The sequence below is a fragment of the Micromesistius poutassou genome (assembly GCF_964030765.1).
Source record: "Micromesistius poutassou genome assembly, chromosome: 19".
NCBI classification, from domain to species: domain Eukaryota; kingdom Metazoa; phylum Chordata; class Actinopteri; order Gadiformes; family Gadidae; genus Micromesistius; species Micromesistius poutassou.
Window position 1 is genome coordinate 3349641 of NC_140289.1, and position 24120 is coordinate 3373760.

Sequence of the window (24120 nt, forward strand, 5' to 3'; positions counted from 1 at the left end):
ATACAGATTTTCTCGTGGAGGTGATTGAGGAGACGATAGATCACCGCAGAGCGAGGGATGTGAATCAATTTATTCTCAGTTTCTGCCATCACAATGTTTACCTTGACATATTTTTTATTAAACAAATGCAAGCTGCCAAAGAAGACAAATGTTGGTGAAATCTGTATGAACTTCAATCTCATTCAAGAACACATAAATCTCTGAGACTTTCTATGTTATCTGGTTCTGGGTTGTGTGAAGATATACATGGGCCTTTGCCCCTCTTCTGGTTGAAAGGCAATGTTATTGCATCAACAAAGAAAATCATGACATTGAACTTAATCTGTTGACGTGAAATATATACAGTGTGTGCATCAGGGTCAAGAAAAGACACAATGCAATAGAATAAGACACACGCATGCAAGCACACATGCACACACACACACACACACACACACACACACACACACACACACACACACACACACCATACACTCACACAGAAACAGACACACATACTAAAAGGCATGCACACACACACACACACACACACACACACACACAAACACAAACACAAAACACACACACACACACAAATGCATGTATACACACACACATGCTCACTTTCCTCCTTCCTTTTAAAATCGTGGGTGCTGACCCATCCCCCTCCCAACTTGGCAACCCGAACCACATGCTCCACCAGACAGACCTCGACGACCCCTCAACAGCTGCTGCTGCCTCCAGCTCCCAGCGTGGGGGTTGTGGGCAGAGACCCCAAAACCTGGCAACCCCGAAAGCCTCAAGCACCCAACGCCAGGAAGTTCACTTCACAGACAGCAAGGTCTGCTGCGGCTGCTTCATGGGCCGTTAGGAACGATAGCGCGGCATCGTCGTCAAAGTGTGTGTGTCTGTGTGTGCTTGTGTATGCATATGTGTATGTGTGTGTGTGTGTGTGTGTGTGTGTGTGTGTGTGTGCGTGCATTCAGTGTGTGGTGTGTGTGTGTGTGTGCATATGTGTATGTGTGTGTGTGCGTGTATGCGTGCGTTTGGTGTGTGCGCATGTGTGCGTGCCTGAGTGTGTGCGTTCTTATGCGTGTGTGTGTCTTGCGTGTTGTGCTGTACACACAAACTTTCTCCCGACTTTCTTTGCCCTTCCAGCAGTTCCACGAGGCAGACAGACGAGCCGTTGTTTCTGGTTTTGACCTCGCCGCGTCCCGTTTTATCATTCAAGTCGGGGCCAGCCACACCGCTCCGAACGCGTAGCCGCCAAGGCATGGCAGTCGCCGGCCTAAGTATTCTCGTGTCAGACTAACTGGGCTGAAGAACGGCGGGCTACTTTTATGTGGGGGTTCGTTTTCTTCTATTCTCCCACACGGCCTTCCAGTGCGCAGTGTGTTTAAATCATCGCATGATAGTGCACTCTCCCCGAAGGACAACCGCGGTTTGACTTCAACATGCACGACATGCATCACAGATACCGCAGTGGAGGCTAATGCTCATAGCAGGCTTTTTTCTTTAATAGGGCCCATATACTTGTGTTGTGTGTACTTGTGTTGTGTGTGGGGTGTGTGGGGTTGATGGCTGGTTAAAGCAGCCTCACCTGGCCTCAGTCAGGTCAGACTGATTAGACTCTGGGGCTGGGTGAGTGGTGCTCACTGCCAAGTAAATGGGTTGACCTAGTCCGGTTACGGTGAGGGTTATGGTTACCATCATCAATCTGTTTCTTGGTGTCAGAGGAGACCAGCAAAAGCCACCTAGGTGGAGTGTGGCAGTGGGGTACTGCTACATTGTAGTTTTTAATTGGATTAATAATTAATTCTGGAGTCTGAGTCCCACTTCTCAGGCCTACTACTACAGGGTTATTGTATTAATCAATGGCAGAATACGTGGTGTGCATTCGCCCCAGTCAGGGCTGTACAAAACACTCTGAGACTCTGAGACAAAATGCAAACTTTTTCATGACAAAGAAGAAACAAACGGAACGAAACAATGGCTGAAAGACGGAGTACATACATAGCATGTGAGGGAGGAGGGAGGGAAGAAAGGAGGAGAAGAGAAGACAGACAGAGGGACTGGAGGAAGCAACAGTGAGATAGCAATCAACAGCGGCATGTAAAACATTGATGAGATCTAAATAATATATGTATATCAGATCGGGAGACAAGGTCACCGCTCTGAGAGAATCCTACGTCTTGCTTGAAGCCGTTGATGTGTAGCCGTGTAATAACGTTATGTCCTAGCAGGCTAAGCTGCGATATAGCCCCCTTTTTCCGAGTAAATTATTTCTGATAAGCAGAAGCACTTTTAAGATTATAAATCGTTTCTTCAGAGGTATGGAGAAGGCTGTAGTGAACTGAGCATACTCATTTGACCGTAGTAGTCATGGAAGAAAAAATAATTTCCACCACTTTATTCAGTAGTGTATATAAATACGGTTCCTTATTAATATCGCCGTTTAGCAGGGTGCACAGGTTTGCCTGCGTGAGCTAATGGGTTTAGATCGCTCAGTCAGCTTTTTATCGGTCTGGATTCATCGTTACGATATTCACACAGACAGAGAAAAGCATTGAAACAGATACCAGTACTCTTAACTCCTCATACCCAGCCTCCGATGGCTCCTTCTGCCTAAGTATGTTCCCACTAACCCCATTCACTCCCATTCTCCAGTGATTTGCCACATTAAGCCTGCAGTTGCTCTATGGAGACCCCCCCCGCCACCCCCCCGCCACCGCCCCCCCCTGCCCTACCCAATGCAACGTAAATCAATAATAAACACTCCAACATGTCTTCTTCCCGTACACGTCCCCGCATCACTCTATATCTATGATATAGATGCAGAGCTTCATGGTCTTTCTTATGTACTATAGATGTATTTATATTTGGTATATGTTTGTCTGATGTGTCTTTGTGTATCTTGAACATCGCCTAAAATCAAGTGTATTATTATGATGAGTATTTTGACCATTATGAATATGATGATTATCATTGTTATTAAACTGACATATACAGATAAATAAACGTGCTGTGTGTTAACATACATGCCTGTCATTTGTGCTCGGCTCATATGCACGTTAGTACTCATGGCACCCTCGTCAATATTTTTCCATAAATCTTGAGGTGCCCCTTAGTCAGTATCCCCTGCAGCCCTGCAAAGATCGGTTATCTTTAAGCCGTTCGCCCCAGGCCACAGTTGCCAGGTTGTGTAAATAAATTAAAGCAACAAATTATGTTTAAAAGCTTTTGCCGTAAGCCGGGGAAAACTAAAATTCATTATTCATTGTGTATCGCTGGGAATCGAGCAGCAGGTGTGATGATTGTGTGTGTGTGTGTGTGTGTGTGTGTGTGTGTGTGTGTGTGTGTGTGAGTGTGTGTGTGTGTGTGTGTGTGTGTGTGTGTGTGTGTGTGCGTGTGTGCGTGTGTGTGTGTGTCTGTGCGTGCATGCGTGCGTGTGTGTGCGTGCGTGTGTGCGTGTGTTCGTGTGTTGGTCTTCATGTATCATTCTATTAAGGACACACTTCAATGTTTGTGTCAGCATCTTTCTCAGGAATTGGTACTGTGAAAGATTAAGTAGACAGGGCTGAAATAGGAGCATTCCGGGCTTCTATTTAAAAATGTGCTGCTTTATGTTTAGCTTTTTCACAAAAATAGAAGATCTCTTTTTCACCAAAAGGAGAAACAAAAACAAATTAAAAAGTACCCCAATGATTTAGCCAGGCAATATTAAACAATCAATTAACTTGGCTCATTGACTTGAAAATACTTAACTCAATTATTACAATTTGTAATAATTAATCTGCATAATTCTTACAAATTAAGAGGATAAATTATTCTCTTTAAGGTCTGTTTTATAATTGACAAATTCACTAATGGGAGCAGTGATATAAAAACAGTTAGTTTTTTTTTTAAAGTTATTTCCTTCCTTAATATATCAGCTAACAGCTTTCCAAATGCCATTTTGCTCACTGTTTGGTTCCGGCGATACAAATGCCACCATCTCCCGGTCGTCGCGACCATCTGAGGTGTTTGAATCGCTTGTTGAGATGAATCCCGTCATTAAAGCCAGCCCCACTCCAGTGCACTGTAGCACGCCACACAATGCATTACACCATGCAGGGAAGATTTAGCTAAAGGTTTAGAGAGATTAAATGCAATGAAATGGATAATAGTGATAATAAATGAGAAGGGACATTTTTTCAGGTTTTTATTTTTTACACAAGTGTGAAACAGGAACGAATGCGTCAGTTGAAACCACGCCGATGCATGCCACCTTTTCCCGCCTGTGTCATTGTTTACAAATCAAACATACTGTTGTCTTCGCCTCTTTCATCTTCCTCCATCTCGTCTCTCGCCTCTTCCGACTCTGCTCACTCTTTTATTCTCTCTGCCGTCTGCGCTTCTCTCGCCTTCAGAACTCCTCGGAGTGGAAAGCTACAGAGAAGACAGACAATATTAAAATGTTGTTTCTCAAGGCTTTGTTTTGATATGGCGTCTCTGAGACCTCTCGGTGGACCTTTAACTGGGGAACAACGTTACACACGCGTGACCTCGGACCGTATCACCAGCTTTGATCTTTGGTCCTGTTTTCAATCTATGTGCTGCAATGTCTTAGGTATTGAACAGCAGCACCTTGTCAACCTAATGACGATGTTACTTATGCTAGTTAGTGCAGGAATGGGACTCTTTGTAAGATAAGATTTAAAAGGTTTAAAATAAATGAAATTTATAAGGTTTAAAATAAATGACATAGTAAGATGGGGTTCACACATATTAAATAGTTTCCCTCCATTACACTGGCAGATAAAGTAATAATAACGGAACCTGCTCGATAGTGTCATTCTCATCATCCTCATCATCACCCTCATAATCGACCTTCACATCTTCTTCTGCATCATCATCATCATATGCATCAGCAGGATAATCGTCATGATTAGGACATGGTGAATGTTAATAAAGTAATGTTTTTTTACCATGGGTTGTAAAGTAAGTTACGCAACTAACAGTTAGTGTGCATTGCCTTTATGAATGTAACCATTTCCTGACTTTGCTCAAGGAAACATAAACATTTGGTTACCTTTGAAGTTCTGCAAACAAATTATTTGCTAAATTATTATCAGCAAAACCAAAGTACAGTTAAATTACTATAGGGCTTGTACAGCGCAACGTCACCTTGTAATGACCGCCTCCATTTTGTAAGGAGGGGAGCATTGGAATTAGTTAGTTATTATGTTGATATTAATGTTTTTCTGGTAATTGTGAAGTCGTTAATAGTGAAATGATACGACTTTATGGGGAGAAATTGTTGGGTTTGAAAACTGCCACAGCGTCTCATTGGAGACGTGGCAAAACAACGTTTTCATTAGCCTAGGGTACATTATAATTACGTTGAATTACTATTTTACCTTTACTCCACAAACGACTCTCTTGAGTCCTCTCCAAATGGCCGAGCATGTCTCCAACAAAAAAAATCCCATGCTGCATTCTTGCATGAACAAGCCCTATAATCCCTGTTAATGGATGGGCGGTGACGCTCTTACGTGTGATGGATTCGGTTAGCTGGTGAATACCTTCCTCCTCCTCCTCAGGGGCCACCAGGTTGGCTGCGAACGAGAACGCGAGCCCCAACCAAGTGGTCTCCTCCTCAGCGGTGACGTCAGCCGCAGCTCTGGCAACCATTGATTTTCCTGCACGAATGGCACCTGAGACCAGGACAGGAAGAGGGAATAAAGGTCTTAGTGTGGGTGTGTGTGTGCGTGTGTGCGTGTGTGCGTGTGTGTGCGTGCGTGCGTGTGTGCGTGTGTGTGTGTGTGTGTGTGTGTGTGTGTGGGTCTATTTTGAAGTATGTCTCTCAATAGCAGGTAGGTGTTTGGCATCACATAATTCTTGTTATAGAAATGAAACAATTGGAAGTAGAAATGTTTAGGACACAGTATACAAAAATGAAAACACTGCTGTAAAGTAACGCAGAGATCAAACCCATTTGTTTGAGTTGTGTAGTTTGTATATTTGTCCTCTTGCCTCTTGTCTTCAAAGCCTTCCTGACCATGGAGGGCGCAGGGGACAGACCTGAGAGAGAGAGAGAGAGAGGACTCAACATCACAACAGTGTTTGAACAACAGCATGGATGGAGGGATTAGGAAGAGGACAAACAAAGAAACACACTGAGCAAAAGTTTGAGTTGAAAAACCTAATTATCTGGGAAATGGAGAAAGAGAAAACGACATGGGCAATAAGAAAAAACACAAAGCACAGCGGAACCCAGTGCGGGAGAGAAAGAGCTGCAGAATCACTGGGTAAAATAAATGCAGAACAAAATGCCAAACCACATGACAAACAGTAAAAAGGTTACCAGATCATAAGAGTTAGTATTTTGACTCCATTAGATGGAGCAGGCTATGTGGTATTAAAGAAATACCCGACTAAACCAGGCTCCAGGCAAAATTCCATGCAGTATCAAACACCACCGGTATTTGGTTTCATATTTGTAGATTAGTCGAATATTAGCTGTCATTTACACACACATATACACACCCACACACCGGTATGCACACTCCCACCCACTAATATTTGCAGTTATGTGTGCAATCCCATCCGGTGCTGATTGCAATGTCTCCTACTTAAAGCTCTGCAAATGTAACATCAATTCTAGCTCAATTATTTCTCTGGGACATGAAGGAGATATGTCCACAGAGCGAAACGTAAAACCTTCTAGTACCTCTCTGCTGATCACCCAGAGCTAACCTCTTTCTAATATTTTTTTCCGGTGCTTTGAGAAATCGGATGGAAGTGATTTTGCTCTATATCTCCTTTCATTCTCACACATTTGCATATTCCCGTTTGGTCTCCCAGGTGTAGAGAGAGAGAGAGAGAGAGAGAGAGAGAGAGAGAGAGAGAGAGAGAGGGCGAGAGAGAGGCGCGCTCGGAGACACTGTCTGTCTATCGGTAGCCCGGGGTGTGAAGGACTTCCATAATACATACCCCTCAGAAACAGCTGATTAATGCACTGACATTTATGTGATTGGCACTCCAGATGGTGTCACCAATACCAAGAATAGAATAGTAGCAGAATCATTTTCCCTCTCTGTTGCTCTCACTCTCTCTTTGATTGTCTCTCTCTCTCCTCTCAGTGTGTGTGTGTCTCTCTCTCTGTCTCCCCCCCCCCTCTCTCTCTCTCTCCTCTCGCTCTGTTTGTGTGTGCGTGTCTCTCTTTCTCTTTGTGATGTCACTCTACTTCTCTCGCTCCATGTTTGTGTCTCTCTCTCCCTCTGTCTCTCTCTCTCTTCCCCTCTCTCTCCCTCTCCCCCTTGTCACTATCTGTCTCTCACACACAGACTCTGACTGTATATTCCACTGATGTCAACTCTTTCATCGTGGGAATTGTATTCCTCCACGTAACCTTTTCCCGCTTCACTCCTCATTCTCACACTCTTTCAAGCCTGGCTATTTATTCCACCTTTAGCCTCCCTCCTTTCCTTCATTTTGCTCTCTCTCTCTCTCAAACTCTCTGCGGCCTCACCCCCTGCTTATCTCTGTTGATCGCCTCACCCTTGGGTTGAATCCCTCCATAATTCAGCCCGGGGACAAAGCAAACCAGGTGGGCTAGGGAATGTATCCGACTCAGGCGGGGCAACCCATTGTTTGATAACACAAACTAAGGACGATTGCTCCAAAATAAAGGAGCACAAATCGTCTTTGTTTCTCACTTCGGCTTGCTGACAGAATTCCGTGTGCTGGGTTCTCATGATTGCTGAATCGAAATCGTCAGCCAGCCCCCAGTGTTTCCACATCTTAGGATTCGCTTTTTGTTTCTCACCAAAAATGTATTCAGACAGACTTTTTACATGAAAAATATGGATTTCACTTCTTCTGCAACGTCAACGTGTTTGCAAAAATGGTAACATGTCAACACTGATAAGCGGAGCATTTTAACCAATAATATAAAGACATGTTTTCCCTCGCCCTCATTTGAACCCTACATCGGAATAAACACACACACACACACACACACACACATGCACACACGCACACATGCACGTACACACATACACACACACACACACAGACACAAACATACACACACACACACTCACACACACACACACACACACACACACACACACACACACACACACACACAGCTGGTTTCACTTTTGCAAAACCTAATCAAATAATCAAATCTATAATTATTTAATCACTACAGCGGTAACAACTCTCTAAATATTGTTGCATTACCTTTACAAGTCTACTGGTTAGAAATATATAATATAACCTATAATTATGTATTTTCTTCTCTAGCCCCTCTCTCTGATTTTCTGACCATCTATCTCTTGTATCTCCCTCTTTCTCACTTTCAAGTATGCATGGATCACCCTGCCACTGTAATGCGAAAACCCCACCCAGTCATTTCCCTACACACCGGGGAATGTTTCTAATCTTCCTCACTCCCTTTCCAAATGTCATCCTTTACTTTCTGTCACGTACGCTGCTGTGGCCAAAAATCATTGTGAGAGAATATGCAATGCTATGTGGCAGTTGTCCCTGGTGGTGATGACAGAATGCTGTTTTCATTTATTCAATTATTCATTCCCTTTGCAAATATCCCAAATTGTATGAAAATCTCTTTCCAAAGATGGTTAGGGCACATTTCCTTGCTCTGAGACATTAATACTCTCAAAACTAAGTGTTTTGTGTATTTTTCACACTGAACAGGTGAAAAAACGCCTACAGTGTCGATAGAATGACATCATTTTTGTATTTCATATTCTTGTTTCGTTTCAGCGATGTTCATATTAATTTGAATTTTGTTGTGGTCCGGAAGGGATTGGGAGAAACTTTGGACACCAAAGAAAAGTATGATTGACAGATGTTACTGCACACAAATAAACACACCACACACTCTCATAGCAAATCATTAATTAATCACAACCCAAGTCAGCAGCACACACAACAAGTTAGTGTTCGTTGGTATGCTGTTGTTTTTACCAGGATATAAACACACAGGGTCGTCACAGTATGATGTGAACTCTTTGGATGGGATGGCATCGGCATGGCAACGGGGGGTGATTGACATCATGAGGATGAGAAGGATGTGATTGGTGGAGGGATGAAGGACAGGGAGCGTTGGTTGGAGGAGGGAGTGAGAGAGGGAGTGATTAGAGATGAGAGTGCGGATGTTGCAGGATTCCATCTCCGTAGGACAGATGGAATGCATGGTGTTGTGTAGTACTGATGGAAGTAGTGTTGGGCATGACCCCCCACCTCCCCCCCCCATTTTGAATACATGACAACTTTTTGGAGATCAAAGTCCTTTTAATAAGTAACTTCAGCTGTCTACCTTCCTCCTCCAGTCTGTGGTATATTGTCGGCCGTCTGCTTGATTATTTAAACGTTAAGGGCAGGAGAGATAGGCTGTTATCTTAAAATTAACTAAATTGACTTAAGGAAATATCATATGGCATGTCATCCTCATGCATTTGACTTGGAGCAATGCTTTGTGTAAGATTAAACTTTCATTTAATAATGATTCCAGTCTCTGTTTTAGACCTTTTAAGTCTCATAGTCTATATTAACAAAACAATTTAGCGTAACGATACTTTGTCAAGGTTAAATATATACCGATATAAGACAGTAATGCTGTACATAGTCGTTAGAAAAGGCTTTGATGTTGTAACCGCTCTTGATAATCATTTGATATTTTCAACCGGCATTGAGTCAAGTTCATGGCATGTCATAATTTTATTTCAAATGAAGGGTACTTTATACTAATTGACTGTTGTGTTAGAGTTTTATAAGAGCTTTGTTATCTAGTTTATCTACTTCCTATAAACAACCTAAATCAAAAATGAATCCACGCCTGCAGTAATAGTTTGGTTCTGTATATTCAATGATCTGTAAAAATGAATCACAAGTTAATGGTAATATCAGCAATAAATTCCTTTGTGGAATTTTCCATTTGAAACCTACTGGACTGGCAGGAGAGGAACATAGAATGATACATTTGAAGGCTAAACTTCGAAACAGCTCGAAGCATTCAAAGACTTTAGAGCCTTGCACAGCCCATGAATTTATCAATAGCTATAAACGCATGGACTGAATTGCTTCATCAATCAATGAATTACAAAGTGGATTTGGATGGGTAAAAAAAAAAAGAATACACATATATATATATATATATATATATATATACATACAAACATTTTTTATGAGCGTGTTCACTTTTTGAAGACTTGTTGCTTCAAAAATGCCTGATGGGTGATCAACATTAATCCATCTAATGAGATGTGGATGAAAGTATGTCATGGTGAAAAGTGAGGGACGTGAAAGTGAATTTATGGCATAATAACTAATTCATCGTAACCACATAAACACTGTAGACAAATATCACAGTGGAGTGAAGTGCAAACATGGGTTGAATGAGAATATGAGTATTTACACATCTCTATAAAGGTCGGGCCTTTATAGAAGTGATGAGCGTTGTGCTCCTTACCTGCCAGCGTCTTGTAATCCAGCAGATCGAAGACGACGATGGCCACTCCTGACCAGGTGATGACGAGCGCCACCACCAGCACCCACGCTACGGGTGAACTAAAGGTCACTATGAGGTCGTTCATTAGCGTCCGCTGGTTGGACCGAGGAGGGGAGAGGCCGACGCCCCCGTTACTGGTCTGACCGCTCATTGGTTAAATGAAGGGCTGCAAGAGAAGGGGACATGATGGAAACACACAGCCAGTTAGAGAAACAGCGACAAAAGGAAAGAGTGACATGAGAGCAATCTTTCTGTCGTCGGCAGATATTAAAGCACATTGCACAAAACAGAGCAAAAGATCAGTATTATCTAGTATTATCTACGTATTAACGTGTATGTCCCTAGGGAAATTCTCATGTGATTTGTTGCGGTTTGCGTTCTTTTCGTGACGTTGGAGTTCCTTTTCGGCGGGCACTTTGATGTCACGATGTGACGCAGATGCAGAGAGCGTAGGCTAATACTAAAGCCACGGATGTACGGATGTCTGGAGCTCTGCCACATGTGGGTGGTGCACTTGATTCACAATCACTCTACATCTGCATCACTCATCATAACGCTCATATACTCAACAACTTAGCTTAAAAAACAGCATCAAAAAATTGCCTTGAGTCATAACCATGGGGATAACACTTCACCCTTACTTCCTAGAACAAAAAAAAAGGATTAATAGGGGTGACGAAAGTAATGAGCAGAATGATTGGCACTCGGCAGAAGAGTCTGGTACAAGAAACTCTTGATAAAGACAGCAAAGTCCATTATATCTGGCAGTAGCCTACCCACCCTCTGCATTAAGAACTCAAGTTCCTGCGCTCTAGTTCCCTCTTCAGACAACCCCCGGTCCAACGCATCAATTCTAATGTAATGCAATGTTGCGTGCTGGAGTGATTGTTGTCATAGTCGTGATTACTCACGACACACGGCCGCCTCGACGGAGCGCACACTGGGTCCACTACCAAGCGCGACAAGTCAAGGTGCTGTAATCCCACACAGAGTGTGATGATGACACTGTCTTTTCTCACGCCATTATGCAATCAAGGAAAGGCATTTCACAGAGCTGATTAGTGGGCGAGGTGGCAATATTTAAAGATACGGCGTGTCATGGAACCTTGCTGCTGGCACTGCACGTCTGTGCGTGGGTGTGTTTGTGTATGTGTGCTGCCATTTGACAATCTGCGATTGTGCTGTTCAATGTGTGGAGTTTCAGTTACCAGAAGATAACGAAATCTTGGTTACAGGAAGATAACCGAGCCTCAGCTATCTGTCTATCAATCAATCTATATATAAATCTATCTATTTATCTGTCTGTCTTTCTGGGATATTCATCCCTGTATTTATCTTTCTATTTCTATATACCTCTATTGTATGTCTTTCACCTATCTATCTTTATATATCTATCTATCAATTTATCTCTCCATCTATCTATCTATCTATCTATCTATCTATCTATCAATTGATCTCTCCATCTATCTATCCATGACCAGTGTTACAGGTTAAGTCATATCTATGACAGGTCGACATTTCCATATGACTTTAGAAGTAATGGTGTGTTTGATTTCATAGCTGCTCCCCTGCTGACCTTACCGGGTTGCTTTTGTTAACAAACCACATAGTCGATCTGACATGAAGCTATATATGTGTGTGTGTGTGTGTGTGTGTGTGTGTGTCTGTGTGTGTGTGTGTGTCTGCGTGTGGGTGCATGTGTGTGCCTGTGTGTCTATTGATCTTCCTGCAGCAGCATCCAGTCCACAGAGCGTGTGACAAAAGGTTAAAACATACAATTAGTGTTCTACAGCACGGCTAACATGGAGACACATACCAGAGGAGCCAGCAGGAAAAAGGTATCACTCCCATGGCAACAGTAACACTGAGTTTGCCTCGTTCCAAGATTGTCCACAAATGGTCAATATTGTCAAGATTATCCTCAGGCAGGAAGGTGTAGTCACTAAAGGCAGAAAGTCTGCAGCCTACCAAGCACCTAAAACACAGCTTCTTACCGCCCTCTACTCACCTCTATTTGTGTTCAATGAATACCGATATCCTAAATGAGCAAGGTACTAGCAGTAGATAAATGTAGCAGCACTTCATCTTAATTTGGCAACACTGAGGATTGAGTCACAAATCTTACTCTAGGCACAAATTCATGAGTTTTAATTAATTTGGGGGGCACATGAAGTAAAAAGCTTTTTTGTGGATCATGATATCAGCAATGTATTTGTTTTATTTTACTTGGCAGATGTGACTGTGGTGTTAATCTAGCTCTCTGTTCCTATATGTCTTCCTGTGTGCGTGTGCATGTGCGTGTGTGTGTGTGTGTGTGTGTGTGTGTGTATGTGTGTGTGTGTGTGTGTGTGTGTGTGTGTGTGTGTGTGTGTGTGTGTGTGTGTGTGTGTGTGTGTGTGTGTGTGTATGTGTGTGTGTGTGTGTGTGTGTGTGTGTGTGTCCTACGTTCAAAAACAAATGACCTAACCCACCTGTTGTCACCATCCTGTGGCATCATGGGTAAGTTCTCTCAAACTAATGCGCCAGAAATGCCCACTGACACCAGGGCCAGGCCACCAATTTCTACCTCCCTGTCTTGCGCTACCTATCAACACTATGCTCAAATAACACGGCTTCAACACACTAGTGGTCAATGAATGTCCATAACAGGGAATACAAAACCGCCATCTTGACAGAATGAGTCATTAGACACGTCTCCTTGTTAGCGGTGCACCAGCCAAATGAGCTCTTTGCTAGATTGGTAGCGGTGGTTTGACCGGCCGAGGGCTCTCTGTCTTTATTTAGGCCGGTCCACGACGGCGGCACATGCTAATGTTAGCGCACACAGCGGTGTATTTAGAGAGCATAGCAGACAATCAGCGAATCTTTACGACAATTTCGTTTTTTTTAAAGATTTAATGGTTTTAGATTAACATCAACGCTAGCAGCTTTGTTGTTATGCTTCATTGGGTCACAAAGTAGCTAGACACTATTTGGTAAACATTGCGCATTATGTGTTTACTCATGTTTGTGCCTGGCTTAAATGGCAATGTTGATTTGGACCAAGTTAGTTTATAGGTAGCCTAAGTGCAAGAAGGATATTTACCTGTCAGGAATGTCATAGACTAATAAAGTCTCCATGGAATATATAATGAATTGTTAAATAATCATATAAACACATTATACCATAATCTCCAATTACATTCACTTGGAGTAATGCTGTGTTTTGAATCAGAAATACATGTATATACAGCAGCTTTTCTCCCTTCATCGTTTAGTTCTGAACACGATTCAATTGGATACTTACTGTGCTGAGGTCTTTCAAATTTCAAATTAACGAGTGACCTTTAGAGTTGTCGGAAACCACGTGTTACCATAGAAACAAGTGTATCTCCAAATGTTGGCTCACCATTCGCCACAGCGGAGGAAAAGGCTGGCAGTGGTGGTAGGAAAAGAAAGCTTGAGAATACGTTACGCAATGTTGTTTTTCAAGTTTGACTTTGTAGTCTCCAAAATCCAAAAGTCATAGTTTAAACGGCCCATGCATCAAAAGATCATGAGTTTGGTAGACTGAGGCATAGAGTGAAAGAGAGAAAGAGATACAAAGAAGCAGAGAGGGAAAGCATAGAGGGAGAGAGAGGGAGAGAGGGAGAATCAATGAAACTCACTCTACCACCCTGCCTCCTCTGAGATTCAAAAATAGAGAATCAGAGAGGGGGAAAAGAGGGAGGAGAGAGAGAGAGAGAGAGAGAGAGAGAGAGAGAGAGAGAGAGAGGGGAGGAGAGAGGGAGAGAGAGAAAGGGAGAAAGAGAGAGAGAGAGAGAGAGAGTAATGACAGAGCAAAGAGGGGGGAAAATATGTTTGCACGGTGAAACAAGAGGGGAGGGTGATGGGAGGTCAGGTAAGGAATGATAGAAAAGAGCATGATGACCCGAGTGGGAGAGAGAGAGCGAGAGAGAGAGAGAGAGAGAGAGAGAGAGAGACTAGACAACAGACATAGGGGAAGGTCAAATATGTGTCAAGTCAAAAGGTATTTGGAGTGGAGTGTTGAAGCGTTAAGGAGTATACCTGGGTCAAGCGCTACCGTCCATGTCCAAATGATAGAGACAGCCCGTGAGGACTGTGTGTCGAATCAGATATCCAGGCTTTACGCTCTGGAATTCACCTTGGCTATAATGTTCCCACGGAGCACTTGACATATTCCCTGAGTTTCACTTATTGGACCTCAAACGCCAAGGGAAACATTAATAAAAATCGGGTTGAAGTTGATGTTTTAAACACTTTGGAGTAAGTGTTGATTGTTCGATGATGCATGTGTGTGTATGTGAACTGTAAGGGTGGGTGTAACTCTACCCTGAACCCTACCCTGGGAGTCTGCTATAATTAGAGATACCCCAGCAGCTGGTGTCGGAGCCAGACCAGACCCAGCACACTCAAATGTAGGCCTGGCGCGCACACACACACACACACACACACACACACACACACACACACACACGTACACGTACACATACACACCACTCTCTTATAGGTAAGAAACACACACAAGAAAACATGCCCACACCCACACCCACACACACACACACACACACATACACACACTCACAGACGCACACACACACACACACACACACGAATAAACATGCAAACACAGGCTGAGATGAAAACAAACACACACACATACACACGCACACACACACTTAGATTAAGACACACACACACACACACATTCTCATAGGTAAGAAACACAGGCAGGAACACACGCACACACCCACACACATATGGATAAACACAAATACACACATCCACACACACAAATAAACATGCAAGCACAGGCTGAGATAAAAACAAACACATAAAAACCCACACACACTTGGTTCTACCCACACACACACACACACACACACAGACTGAAACGAACACACATACACACATGAACCCACACACACCTTTAGACACATACAGATAAACACATACTGACACATACTCACACCAACATGAAAAACCCATAGAAATACTGTAAAAACACACACTAACACAAGGTACATCTCACCTGTGCATGTGTGTGTGCTATGTGTGTGTGCGCGTATGTGTAGGTCTGTCTGTTTGATTTGTGGGTGTGTGTGTGAGAGAGAGAGAGAGAGAGAGAGAGAGAGAGAGAGAGAGAGAGAGAGAGATGGATACTTTTGATTCTAAAGTGCAAGTGAAAATATTAAAGATCCATAACTGACCTGCTGTTATTTCCCAGGGTAACAGTGATATTTAATAGCTGCTAGGAGCCCGGCCACACAATATACAGCCAGTCAATGATAATAAACTGCACAGGGACCAGTGGATTAAAGGCAGTGTTTCCTTTGTTGTTGAGCGACGTTTAAAGTTACAGAACATTTACATAAAAGATACAAACTATATTAGTGCTAGCAGCAGGCTTTCATCTTTCTGGAATGCAACTTTATAAGCCATTAAAGTAAAGTACAAGTACCTGCATTTGTGTAATGGTGCCTTGGCTTCCTCTGTTCCGATGCACGCTGTGCCTTTGATCTGAGGTCAGGAAAGGAAAAGATCAACAATACAAAAAGCTTTTTTCCCCATTTTTGTTTTACTGTCCTATATATTTTTATTCTCTCTTTCACATACTTCCTCTCTGACCAATCCCTCCTTTCTCTCTCCTTCTCTTCCTCTTTCTCTCTCGCTCTGTTTGTGAGGGTCTCTCACCTTCCCACACACATAAATAAAGAGGTATAAATGCCTCTAATTATTAAATAAGCAATGTGCTGCACTGCCTCCTCCCATGGTCTGTGTTATTGATGCGCACATGTTGAGGCAAGCTCTCAGATCACACACACACACTCTCTCGCGCACACACACACACACACACACACACACACACAGAGTCACTGATGGTCAATTATGAAGAAACGCACACATATAAAAACACATCCTTGCACTCCCTGATTCACCTATTCTCACTAATCTGGACAGGCTCAAGTACACAAAAAACACACTCTAAACGCACACATGCGCAGCATATTGGCAAAGCAAGGCCAGACAGATGGAGAGGAGGCAGAGGAGTGGGAGGTGGTGAAAATTAAAGTCACACCATCAGGAATAACAATTAGAGCTCAGGGAGTAACACCTAAACTGACAGACTGAATATGAATGCATAACCAGGGAAACGGCGGCATGCATTAGTCCAGGCATTAACTTCCAGGTCTGTTTCACCCTCACAAATGTAGAAGCCAAGACACCATTTTTGCTTTTAGGGGATTTTGGATTCCCGTCGCAATCTCTGCAGTATCCATTCCAGCCCATTTCAGGTTCAGATTGTGATTTGGTCTCATTCTATTCTGTTCTATTCTTTTCGTTACACAACAGGCCCGACACAGCTATAGTTTCTAAAGTAGAGAATTTAGCAGAGGACAGATTGACAGACGGGACAGATGGACGGTCAGTCTCACAGACTGAGAGATGGATGAACTGGTCAGTCATCAAACACACAGGCAGAAAATCTGACAGACAGTGACAGAAGTGTCCCACTGAATCACGCTCTGACTACGGAACATTCACTGGTACAGAATGCCATCAGATAGACAGACAGACAGACAGTCCAGTATTACTGTACCACAGCGACACACACAGACCGTTGGACACATGGTGGTTTAGTTCGGACTCATATCCCCTGGTCAAAATGTTACAGGAACGTTGTGCTACATAATACCAGATTCACTTTTCTTTTTTAAATCAACCAGTCTTTCTCTTTCCTCGCTGGGCCCTGCTTGGTTAGGATCTATTTGATATTGATCTTTCATGGAACAATAACTAGGATGTCATGCTTGTGTTTTGCAGACTCCATTGAAATAATTCATACACAAGAAGACCAAGACCAAGAGCACAACAAGGGATAAAGATCTACATTTAAATGTAGATCTTTATCTGCACTTTCCTCGGCAGCAATTTTATAACTTAAAACTTCAGAAGCATCATCATCATCCTCTCTCCTTCTCTCTTTCTCTCTGTCTCTCTCCTTCAAATGACCTTCTTAAAGTTTTCTGGCAGGCCATATCTGTCCAGTCGTTTCCTTTCTCTCCCTTGTTTAATCCTGCCACCTTTCCCTGCCCCCAGCTGCCCTCCCCTCTCTGACTTCATCAGATCCCTACCAGCCGTGGATGGTTGTAAAGACGTGTCCCAACAGACACACAGGGCTAATGCTCTGTCCTAGTTTACTCTGTCTTAATTAGAATAAGCATATAGCCTGTCTGTGCCCTGCAGCACACACACACGCATGCACACACACACACACACGCATGCACACACACACACACACACACACACAGACACACACACACACACACACACACTCACACACACGCACGCGCACACACACACACACACACACACACACACACACACACACACACACACACACAGACACACACACACACACACACACACACACACACACACACACACACACACACACAATGCACGCACACACACACACACACATGCATGCATGCTCACACACGCTTGTACGGGCACACACACATACAGACACACGCATGTAAGACTGTGTGTGCACACACACACACTCACCCTCACACACATACACACACATACAGACTCTCAATTACAACACACACACACACACACACACAGACACAAACACACACACACACGCATACGCATGCACACACACGAGAGAGAGAGAGAGAGAGAGAGATAGATGGATAGATAGATGTCTGAGAAACATAATTGCCAGGAGAGATGATATAGACAGAGCCCATTTATCTGAAGGCACATTGACTGAAAAATGATTGATGTAAAGCATTGCATAGATCCTTCATATGAAATAACATAGATTATTGATGTGAGATAGAAAATACTTTTAGCCGTGTGAGATCCGAAGTCCTGCCAAGTTCCATCTGTAGTATGTTCTTCCCTCTTATCTAAAAACACAATGACAGAAGCCATTATCTGCAGTTTGATGCAAAGAAAAACAGATTTGGAGAAGCATAGCCCATTCCATATTTGAAAAGACAAGAAATGGACAATAAATCAGGTCTACTGACAGAGAATTGTATTTTCCATTGAAAGAGAGAATAACACTGAATGTTGTACACTTACAGACAATGTCAAGATTATGTTTTACCTTGTGAGTGTGTGATATAAAAATTCAGCTTTCAGAAATAGCTTTGACGAAAGAGTGATTCTGATTTGAATTGACGCTGGCGGCTAGATCAAAATGACATTTCCATGTCCTTGAAATGTTGGCCATTGCTGAAGGCAAATACGGTGCTTAGTTAGTGGACATACAGTGCATGCTTTTTTATAGTTCAAACCTGGCATTGCCAGACAAGCAAGGTCATAAAATAAAAGTTAGAAAAATCCCAATATGAAGTTCACAGACTACAAATACATTTACATTTAGGGCATTTAGCAGACATCCAAAGCAACTTACAATAAGTACATTTCTCAGAAGAAAGTCAACAACTTATATCGCTGTCGGTACAGAAAGGATGTTAATAGAAACAAGTGCCAGTGCTAGGTTAATCCATTCCCTGTATACAAAAAGGATTGCTAGGATCAGACGCTACACAATGCTAAACACTATTTTTAAGTGGCAGGACGTACAACATACAATTAGTTTTAGTTAGTTTTTTGTTTTTTTTGTACATTAAGTGCCATTATACTACATTGTGAATTACTTTTATTGAATTTAATGTCTAAATGTTGTTTTTTAATTTCATACAGTTCGTGCATAATTGCATACAATACTAACATGTATTTTCTGAATACTCGTGACATTGTTTTGCATCTACTATAAGATGTATGCATTATTTCAGTCTCAATGCCTACAAGTAAAATACAACTAAAAGCCTCTCAGCTATTTTCTTTTCTGAATTACTGTTCATATTCTTAAGCATCCATCCATCACTCCATCTAGCTTTCTGTCACAGCATCAAACTGTGGACATCTATTTCTGTCCCTCTTTAACTGTATCTGCCTCTCCCCAACCTCCTCCTAACCTGAGGCAGATCTCCTATCTCTGTCCCTGGACCGAGTCTTCTCCCTCTTTTTATCCATAACCGTCAGACTGTAACTAAGTTGAAAATCATTTGAGTACGGTTGATACACTTCATTTGAGCTTAGTTCAGTTCCTTCATTCTTATTGGACGGTTTGCAGGCCTCTTCTATCTGTAGAAAGTTCACAGGTAGGATAACATAGAACGCATATAAAGTCAAAATTAAAGGGATTCCTCATCACTGTGTGTGAGTGAGTATGCGTGTGTGTGTGTTTGTTTGTCCGTGTGTATGTGTGTGTGTGTGTGTGTATGTTTGTATGTGTGTATATTTGTGTATGGGTATGTGTGTATGTGTATGTGTATGTGTATGTGTGTGTGTGTGTGTGTGTGTGTGTGTGTGTGTGTGTGTGTGTGTGTGTGTAAGAGGCAAGTTAACAGCATACACCTGGTGGACTCTGCTCCACAAAGATAAAGTAAAGTACCTAGTATAAGCCACAAGTTGACTGCCCGGTACAGGAAATATGCAACATTAAAAAATAAGAATAAAAAAGCCCAAAGATTTAATGAAGCTTATTATTATAAAAAATGATGGACTATGGAGAGACGGCTGGAGGTTAGATGGATGTGTGAATGATGAATGGATGGACAACAGATGGATGGATGAATGGATGATGGATTGGATGAGGAAAATATACACCCAGACCAGAAAGCCAGAAAGCCAGTACACAATATGCATGATGTGCCATCGGAAAACAGTAAACAAATGATTGATGAAGCACTAGTCCGGGGGAAGGGGATCAGGGGGAGACGGAGGGCAGGAGCGCTGACGGGAGGTGGGACGACCAAAACGAGGAGAGGAAACACAGTCAATGGGAGATGAGAGGGTAAATAATTGATACAGTAAAGAGATGGGAGATAGAGGAGTGGGGGGGGGGGGGGGGGGGGGCGGCTGGATGTCTCACTGGCTCACTGGATGGACGGAGGAGACACGGTGGGAGCCATGGACAGATGGACATGGGGTGGAGGGAGGGATGGAGGGATATGGGATGGAGGGAGGGAGGGATATGGGAAGGATGAATGGATGAATGGATGAACATGGGACGGGGGGATGGATGGATATGGGATGAATGGGTGGATGTATTGATATGGGATGGATGGAGGGAGGGATATGGGATGAACATGGGATGGAGAGAGGGATATGGGATGGAGGGAGGGGTGGATATGGGATAGATGAATGGAATGAGGGATGATTAATGAAGGGATGGATGCAATCAGCCATTTTCCCCCAGGGAATCAGCCATTACACATACCACTGTCGCTCAAGATTAGCAACATAATTACCCGCTGACACCCAGCACGCGTGTCTCTGTGCTCAGTCATGCGCATATTTCTGCTTTTGTTGTGGTGTGCGTCGTGAGCTTGATCATTTTGGGGTTGTTTCAACATGCACACGCATGTGACTTTTTTCTGTGTGTGTGTGTGTTTGCGCATTTGCGTGCGTGTTCATGTATGTGTGTGTGTGTGCATGCATGTGTGCATCTGTGTGTGTGTGTGTGCATGTACGTGTGTGTGGGTAAATGGATGTGCGTGCATGTGTCTGTGTGCATGCGTGTGCACGTGTGGGAGGGGCAGTGTGACAGAGATAGATGGCGAGGGGACGGGGCCCATTATGCTGGCGCTGACCAGTGATAGCCTCCACACCTCTCTGTCGTCTCCCGACTGATGGCCAGCGAGTGGGCGTGGCCGGGCAACACCCTACTCCAAATCATTTGTCACGTCCCAATGGAAGAAATTGACTTAAAACATGAGAAGTTCATGACAGGTGTAAAGCCCTGTGCCCCTGTCTAAAGTCCTGTGTTATACATGGAGAATGGACAATTTATTCACTCAGTAAATGTAATGAGGGGGCCCGGTACTTGTAATCATTATTCTTTGTTAAAACCAAAGTATAAAAGTATCACTGTGTTCATATTTTTTTATATAAGAGATAATATAAGAGAGAGAGAGAGAGAGAGAGAGAGAGAGAGAGAGAGAGAGAGAGAGAGAGAGAGAGAGAGAGCCACGGTATCGAGCAGCAGCTGCACACCGACCGACCAGAGGCTGCGTCTCTCCTCTTTCTCTCCCAGCACGTGAAAAGAACCGCGCCGCTCCCCTGCCGCGCGGAACACTGTGCGCGCCCCCCGCTCCCCCCAGTTCAATCTGGCGCGTCAGATGGCAACACGGGAGAGACGCTCCGCGCTCTGATCACTCGCTCCACCGTCGTGCCATCCCATTGTCCACTTTTTTTTTTCCCCCACTCCTGCTCTCCGCACACCGGGATGACGAGACGCTCAATGAACGTGTTAACGGCGTTAGCCTAGTCTTTCACCCCCGCCTGTTCTAACAACGACTCTGTTTTCAAGACCTTGACATGAGCAGAGCGGCTTTCCCACTGCTACACCTCGCAGTTAAAGCACAGTGCCCGGTTGGTTTGAAGAGGCGAGCGGCGGTGAACTAACGGAGCACGCGGCAGACAAAAGGCGGTGGGGTTATTAAACCGGCGGTAACGGGAGGATGCGCCGGAGAGAGGGGTCTATCTAACCGCCGAGCTCCACGGACAGCAACACGCAGGAATCACATCAGTCCAAACAGAACAGGCGATCTTCAGCCAGCGACGATCAGAATCGTAGGCTGTACTTAGCGCCAAGGAACTGTTCACATTTTTTGGGGGGTGAACCCCATCGCGCGGCAAACCTAAACCCCTGGATTGTAAACCGTGGCGGGTTCTGGTGGAGAGCAGACGCTTCCAGAGGGGTTCGTGAAGACAGGGGACCCGAGAGCAGGAGCGGGGGTCTCATGAACCAAACCTGGGAGCCGTAGGTACATCAGGCACTTCGTACCGAGACACAGACTCTTCTGATCTTTTTTTTCTCTCTCTCTAAACGGTCGAATCTTTAAGACGGCTTCTCCGTCGGACAGACAGACGATCAGGGAGTACCATCCGTTTGATTCCGTCCCGGTATCTTCCCTCTGATGAGTGTTTTTTTTCCCCTGTCACCACTGATAGGCCCTTATTAACATATTTACCATGAGAACCGATCCCGAGCGACGGTGGAGAGGACTCAGCAGCTCAGTCATTCAATCATTTGGTTCACCATCATTTTGGTCAGTGATAACTTTTTAATACAGCACACAGGTCCACACAACGCCATGTCGGACCGGTGGATTAGCCCTGCTGTAGATGTGGAAACTTTAGAGTTATTTATTTGAGAAAAGGTGGCAAGGCAACATCCTCGACACACAGCTCGACGTTCGTTTCATTTTGGACTACCACGGATGTTCAGTGATTTGGATAAGCAGCCAGCTTTGGAATCCTTCGATCAGGCGAGAATCAAGAACACACGAACACGCAGTCGTCAGTGTTTCCAGTGTCAGAGGAGCAAACGTCTCATGCACATGTTTATCTGCCCGTATCTCACCATGGTCTGCGGCGTGACAGAGTAGGACGCCAAAGGGCCGATATCGACCACCGCCTCTTCCGTCTCGTCTCGTGGAGCTGCTGTCGAGTCACCCGCCCCTGGGCGGAAGTTTGTTTTGGGAAGTTGAGAAAAAGTTCTCCACACGTGGGCGTTCAGAAACAAGGAGAACAGCATGGGGTGTTGTAGCGGAAGGTGCACCCTGGCCTTTATCTGCGGCATGCAGTTGGTAAGTACACCGCTTTTATTCTTATTTTTATATATAGTCTGTATGTGTGTCATCCTAGCCTAGACGTTGATATGACGTCACGTGAAACGCCTCAACGAGAACCAGTAGAAGATGAAAGGTAGGGGACGGTCGTGTCACCTGACGAAAGGTCTTCCCACCTACCAGCCGACCGAGAGGATGGCGCTGCCGGATTGTCCATAGATGGACTGTTATATAAGGACTGGATGGATGGATGGAGAGGGAGTGGACAATGGAGAGATATATGAATGAACAACTGAAAAACATCCTGAATCTGTCGGCATGGGAGAGATGAGCGATGAGGGTCGCGGTGTGCGCTGTGCTGGATTTTGGGTTGGATTGAGGGGAGCGGACGGATGGGTGGATGAATGGACAGTAGGCCAATTTACTGTATGCTACGGCGACACCAGAGCATGGGTGTACAATGGAAGTCTACATGTTACAGTGACACCAGAGCATGGGTCTACATGGATGTACAATGCAATGGATGTTCACATACAGTATGTTGACACCAGAGCATGAGTGTACAATGGATGACCACATTCTACTGTGACATGAGAGCATGAATGTACAATGATGGGAACTGAGGCACACAGACACACATAAAGACACAGCCACGCACACGCACATGCAAACATGCACATGCACACACACACACACACACACACACACACACACACACACACACACACACACAGTGGAATGCAGGCTCTGTGATGATGAATGGATGGGTAGGAGGGTGATGGGGTGCTGGTCCGGATGAGATCATGTGTTTCCGCAGATGGATGGAGTACTAAGATTTCCAGCTGAGTGCTAGATAGATGGATGTGTGGAAGAAACGACAAATTCTCACTGACAACAAACACAGTGACATCACCCTGGCAACCCCCCCCCCCCCCACACACACACACACAC

General features: G+C 44.0%; 1 protein-coding gene across 4 annotated transcripts; it reads right to left on the reverse strand.

Moving 5' to 3' along the window:
* Positions 1–4165: 4165 nt before the first annotated feature.
* On the reverse strand, positions 4166–14187 carry trdn (triadin). 4 transcript variants are annotated; one of them, XM_084484017.1, is made up of 6 exons: positions 13890–14187; positions 10463–10667; positions 8959–9000; positions 5953–6042; positions 5514–5675; positions 4166–4407 (listed from the first exon to the last, which is right to left on the reverse strand). In XM_084484017.1, the coding sequence occupies exons 2-6, from the start codon at positions 10650–10652 to the stop codon at positions 4385–4387; spliced, it is 507 nt and encodes a 168-aa protein (XP_084340143.1). In that variant the 5' UTR covers positions 10653–10667; positions 13890–14187; the 3' UTR covers positions 4166–4384. The 4 variants fall into 4 exon arrangements, with proteins under 4 accessions (XP_084340143.1, XP_084340144.1, XP_084340142.1 ...); XM_084484018.1 differs by having other exon boundaries at positions 5544–5675; positions 13788–14187; XM_084484016.1 differs by having other exon boundaries at positions 13788–14187.
* Positions 14188–24120: the final 9933 nt, after the last annotated feature.